General features: G+C 46.4%; 1 protein-coding gene across 1 annotated transcript; it reads left to right on the top strand.

Annotated features, from left to right (window-relative positions):
* The first annotated feature begins 1,663 nt into the window (after positions 1-1,663).
* Positions 1,664-5,150, top strand: LOC102722316 (BTB/POZ domain-containing protein At2g13690-like). The gene is made up of 2 exons (XM_006658392.2): positions 1,664-2,606; positions 4,046-5,150. The coding sequence occupies exons 1-2, from the start codon at positions 1,812-1,814 to the stop codon at positions 4,973-4,975; spliced, it is 1,725 nt and encodes a 574-aa protein (XP_006658455.2). The 5' UTR covers positions 1,664-1,811; the 3' UTR covers positions 4,976-5,150.
* Positions 5,151-6,129: the final 979 nt, after the last annotated feature.

Genomic DNA, 6,129 nt, shown 5'->3' with positions numbered 1-6,129 from the left:
TTTTGCGATATCCTCGGTGGGCGTCGAAGAGAAATCACACCGATAGCTGAACACCAATCTAAAATGAGAAGTACTAGAGTACGATATACCGTACGAAGGGTACAATTAATGTAACATGCATCTAGTGAACAACCTGTGGTTGAAACAGATAAGCCGCACACCTCCGCGCTGACATGCCATGCATGCCTCCTCCACGACTCCACGTCGCGTGTGTCGATGCGCCACACACGCCTTCTCCGTGTCACGGCGCCACACTTACTCTGCTACTCTGCATCCGCCCAGCCTCCCGCACGTCCTTGCATGCCACCCGCCTGTGTCCGCCATCGCCGCGTCCACTCACCTCCGCCATCCCCCGCGTCCGCCCCGCCTCCGCCATTGCCGCGTGCCGCCGCCTCCACCATCGTCTGCCCGCCTCCGCCGACGTCGCGCTATGCGGTGCCATGCCGGCACTCGCCGTAGCGTGTCTCACGCCTCCACCACCTTCACGCTCAGATGCGCCTGATGTACCAGTGCATAGCTGATACCAGATGATACCACTGATGCGATACCAGTTGATATCATTTGGTATCATAGAGTTGGGCGATAAGGGAAGCTCAAAAAGATATATGTATCACATGGTACCAAGTGGTACCAACCAGTATCATATGATTTTAAGTGGTATCATATAATATCAGTATGTATCAACAGGTATCAATAAGTATCGATATGTATCGCTTGATTCCTATACGGAAACCTGGATGATACCGATTAGTATCAACATGTGTCAGATGATATCAAAAGATGCTAGAAGGTATCAACAGGTATCAGTCTACTAGGTCCTAAGTGGTCTCATATGGTATCAGAAGGTATCAACAGGTATCAACATGTATCATTAGATAGTATCAACAAGTATCATTGTTAATAAGTGGTATCACATGAAACCATTTAGTATCAACATGTATCATATCATGATACCGAGCTCCTCGTCATTGCTGATCGCCAGCAGCACGTGCCGGGTGATGATCCGGTTCTTCTTGTTATCACGCGCCGCGTTCCCGATGAGTTCAAGCACCTGGAGGAAGGAATAGAAGAGAAGGGGCAGACGATCCGAATCAGGCTGGGGTACTTAGCAGCGGGGTCATGAGTGTGCATGCGACGAGCGCGTGGGCCAAACCTCGGTGGCAAGGTAGACAACCGCGGCATGGAGGCACGCGACGAGGTAGACAGCATGGAGGTGTGCGGCGAGGTAGACAGCATGGAGGAGCGTGACGTGGAGGAGGCATGCTGTGGTGAGGAGTAAATCATTAATTGTCCCGTTCACACGGGATAAACCGTACGCTAGTTTTTCTGATCTAAAATAGGAGAAATCGAACATCTAGTGAAACACCGAAAAAAAATCGCCTCTATCGTTTGATTTGGCTCATTGGGTTCGGTGGTGGGTTTTCGGGAAAAAAAAAAGTGCCCACCCCTATCCATCTCCCAGGCCGCAAACGATCCCAAACGTGTCGCCACTTTTGCCAGTGCAGCGCCAGCTCCCCCCGCCCCCTCGTGATGGTATCCGAGGAGAGCACTCTCACTGGCACGTGGGCCCCACCTGCCAGTCGGTCCATGGACCAATTCCACCACCCCTAACACATCATCTACTACTACTAGACACTACACAGTGGCAGCAGCGGAGCAGAGCTTGTGATGCCTCGTCTCATGGCCGCAGCCGCCGCCGCATCGCCGCTCTCCTCCTCCGAACCCTAGCTCGGGCTCCTCTCTCGCTTGACCTTCCAGTTCCAGATCGATCTGCGCCGCGGCAGCGGTGGGAGGGGTGGGGGGGGGGGGTGATGGAGGCAGCCGGGCATCAGCGGCACCGCGGCCGGCGGCGAGGTGGAGGTGGGGCCGCCGTGCGGCGGCCCCGCGGGTGGTGCTGCTCCTTCGCCGGCGTGCCGCAGAGCCCCGACCTCCGCCCGTTCACGGCCACCTCCGCCGCCTCGCCGTCGTCTGGGGTCCCGGCGGCGGCGGCGGCGGCGTTGGCAGCGGGGGGAAGGAAGCTGCCTCCCAAGTCCCCCTCGGTGTCGTCGTTCCACAGCTCGCCTTCGTCGTCCAGGCTGGCCGGGCTGGGGGGGCTCATCGATCCCCGCCGCATTCTCTCCCCCGGCCGCGTCTCGCCCATCGACCTCGACGACTCGTCCTCGGCCCCGCTCCCCCTCCCACTCCCGCCGCCGGTGCAGCCCGCGGAGGAGGATGTGGCGGTAGTTCCGGCGGAGAAGTCCGTGGTGGTTGCTGCGGCGGCGTCGGCGCCGCCGCCGGTGGTGGTGGCCTCGACGAAGGTGGATGCGGGCGGCGAGGCGCTGGATCTGAGGCTTTTCCTGCGGGGGAGAGACGGGAGGTGCGTGGTGATGGAGCTCGACTCGGGGGTGCTCTGCGACAGCAGCGCCTTCTTCGCCGCCATGGCGCCGCCGCGCGGGGGCGAGGCGGCCGCCTCCGCCTCCGATGGAGGGGGCACCGGCAGGAGGATCGAGGTGGACGGGGTCGACAATGTGGAGGCGTTCCGAGCCGCGGTGGAGCTCATGTACCAGCCTGATCCGCTGCGCTGGCTTGCTGCCGCTGGCGTGTCGCGCTCCATTGATGTGCTCGAGGTGAGGGAAACAAAGCAGCGTCTCCTTTTCGGTTATGTGGTTGCGAAAGGTGTGTCTGTTGCAATAATCCTCGTGTGCTGATAGTGAGTTGCCGAAGATCGATATTATCGCCGTTTCAATCAGGTTATAAGATGTTATGGTTTTCCCCATATTCATATATATACTAATGTTTATGTAAAACATATATATTGGTTCGTAGATGAATCCACGTAAAACGAAAACATCTTATAACCTGAAACGGGTGGAGTAACATTTTGGTGATGGATGTTTAGTGCCATTGGAACCAAACAATCATTCATGACACATAAATGTTGTGTGTTTCTAAGCTTCATCTTCTGAAGCCATTTTTGGTGATAGACGTCCACTGTTGTGTTACTGCAATGCTCATTAATTTTCACATTTTGATCCTCAAAAATTAAGTTTTTTCTTTCTGTATTCTTGGTGCTAATGCAAGTTAGCTAAGATTTACTTTTAGAGGTGTTAGCACTAGCTCATGACTCGTAAAATTATTTTGATATGATTGTGTGAGAAGCATTTTGACTTGGGATAATAGTGATTTGATATCATCTGATGCTTCAATGTATTGTTTGTTAAGATGTTAATCATGGATTATAGAGTGCAATCACCTCGAAATCTTTTAACCATACATATTTCATGACTTGATGCCTATTAGATCGCAGTTGACAACTATGAAATGCATTTAGTGGTTTAAAACTTTAAATGCATCTAGGCCCACAATTAAAAGCAAATATTCCTGTTGTCCATAACTGCTATAGGTCTAGGGATCCAATTAAAGCAGCCAGCAGTGCTGTCCAATATCATTGTAACATCTGTTCAATTCTAGCAGACAGTATTTGTCAAGTGGGTTTTCTACAATTTAATGTGTTATCAAGTCTCTCTTTCTCAGATCGATAATGAGTTCTGTTATTCATCAAACTCATTTTTGGTAGCCTGCTTTGAGAACTATGTATTTTTGCATAATGTTGTCATATTTCCATGAGGATTCATTGAACAATTATTCCAGCGTTTGACCCTGATATATTACTTCCGTTATTGTATTTAGCCCATAATATGTTAAGTTCGTTAAGATCTCTTCCAACTATTGTTATATATTTGGCTATAAGTTGTAATTGTCCAATAACATACTTTGTACTAATTAGGAATTGTCTACGATGTCCCTCTTGCTTGAGTGCTGAAATGTGAATTCCTAACCTGAGTAACATGTGGTTTTTGATGCTTTAATCAATTAAGAATTTACATTCTTTTGTATCATGCTATCTGAATTCCCTTTTTACTTAATGAACTTTTCCTGCTTTACTTTTACCTGTTCAGTTACTTTGGGAAAATATGTTACACCACATAAGTAACCATTTACGTTTCTTATTATATGTCAATTATTAATCGCGTACATAATTTGTTGAATAATGCTTTAATTGCAGGTGTCTTCATCAATCATGTTTGAGAGAGGAGTTAAATTGTGTTTGTCATACATAGAGGCAGTTCCATGGAATGAGAAAGAGGAGGAGAAGCTGAAGAATCTCTTTGCAAGATGTACTTTTGATGAAGCAATATCCCAAGATATACTAGCTAGATTACGGCCTCACAGCTGGAGCAGCCCAGAAGATCTTACAGTGCATCTTATCCAATCAGTCACAAGCAGCACCAACAGTGGTGCAAGAAAAGATATGCAATCTCTGGTAAATGGTCTTCTAAGCAAAAGTTCTGTCTACCAAAAAGACTTGGCAGGGCTAAACAAAGAGAGCCTGTATAATATCTGTTATGCATGTTTGAATTCACTGGTGGACCTTTATGATGAAGCAACAGAGGCTACAAACCACACAGCTCAAGCATTAGTTATTAGGGGCGGTAAACCATTTATTGAGCAAATTTCTCAGCAGACAGAGAACCTCAACTGGCTCTTCGACATTCTCGTCAGCAATGACATGGCGGAAGAGTTTGTGGAGTTGTGGGCGAATCAAGACAGGCTCATCAGGATACATGAGCAGGCATCACCAATGATGAGATATGAACTGAGCCGAATATCTGCTGGTGTATTCATCGCACTCGGCAAAGGAAAAGTGCAGTGCCGTGGAGAGCTGAGAAGCCTCCTTTTCTACGGATGGTTCAGCGCAATGTTGCTTGACTTTGGCTGGTTACAGCGATGCTCCAAAGGTCTGGATGTAAGATCTTTGGAGGAAAATCTTGGGCAGGCTCTACTAACCCTCCCGCTCAAGCAGCAGCAGTGTCTGTTTGAGGAGTGGTTTCAGTGTTTTGCGACTAGTGGATCAGAGTGCCCGAACCTCACTAGGGCTTTCCAGGTATGGTGGAGAAGGTCTTTTGTTAGATCGTCGGTAGAAGCTCAGCAATGATGTTTTACTTCTGCTAGTATGTGCTGCCTGTACCACTCGTAAAATTGCAATTGCTGGAATAACTAGTAGAGGTGATCAGGTCAATGTTGTCTACCGTAGTTTTAACCCTTTTGATTGTATGTGCATAAGCTTGTTAAATTTATTTGAGGAATGGATGGCTATTGTGTGTGTGTGTGCAAGTTTAAGCATCAGATGGAATGTCTTAACCAAGCTAGCGTGCATTAGTTTTGTTTGCTGCACTTGCATTGCTGTGACGTTCCAAGTTAACTATGCTATTTTTACTGCGTATACCGCCTCGAAATTGTCTAAGGGCAATCCTAATGGTATTAATGACAGTTTCTATCCTTATTAATTAGCTTGCCACATAAATAAGATGGTGGCATGACAATTTAATTAATGAAGAAATGTGGCATGACAATTTAATTAATGAAGAAAGAGAGAAAAAAACTTTAAAATGGTTTTCTCATAAAAAAACCAAGTCTTCTTTTTATCCAATGTACCAAAAAAATCATAAATTCACTATTGAAGAGAAACTAGTTTTTTTGAACGAGATACGTGTCACGCTCAATATTGGTGAAATAATAGAGTTAGAAAAGAGAAAGAGAAAAAAATTATTACTCGAATATATCTCTATTGGGAAAAAATGGTTTTTATAGTGATTTCTTGTACTATGTTAACGCGTCATTGGGACTGTCTTAACGTTGAATGCTCCTCGGACTTAACGTTGGTATTTAGAGTATGATGAGTGTGAAATGACAGTTTGAGCCACCTTTTGGGAGTAAAAGTCTGTCATACGGGTTTATCTGAATGGTTACCTTCTGGATAGGATGGGATCTAGACGTTGTCTAGGGGAATAAATAGACAATTTAATCTGTCAAAGCTAATGTGGGAGCAATAACACCTCACGAAAATTCTATTGAGAGCTAGGAATTTTCGTTAGTTGATACTAACGGAATCTGCACCAAGATAGAGTACTTGCAACCGAACTAAAACAAAATAAATTTACTGTAAGATGTATAACCCCGTCGAAAAACAAGTCATTTTTTCAGTTTTTAAATAGAATGTTTGTCTCTTTGTCTTATTTAAAACTTTTTATGATTAATATAATTATTATTACTCCATGATAAAACATAAATAATACTTTATATATGATT

This window comes from Oryza brachyantha, chromosome 7 (genome assembly GCF_000231095.2).
Source record: "Oryza brachyantha chromosome 7, ObraRS2, whole genome shotgun sequence".
Lineage (NCBI taxonomy): Eukaryota > Viridiplantae > Streptophyta > Magnoliopsida > Poales > Poaceae > Oryza > Oryza brachyantha.
This window is presented reverse-complemented; position numbering and strand designations above follow the sequence as displayed.

Coding starts and splice junctions, on each gene's coding strand:
- LOC102722316 (XM_006658392.2), top strand. CDS start 1,812: ATGGAGGCAGCCGGGCATCAGCGGCACCGCGGCCGGCGGCGAGGTGGA. Junction 2,607..4,045: donor GCTCCATTGATGTGCTCGAG/GTGAGGGAAACA, acceptor CTTTAATTGCAG/GTGTCTTCATCAATCATGTT.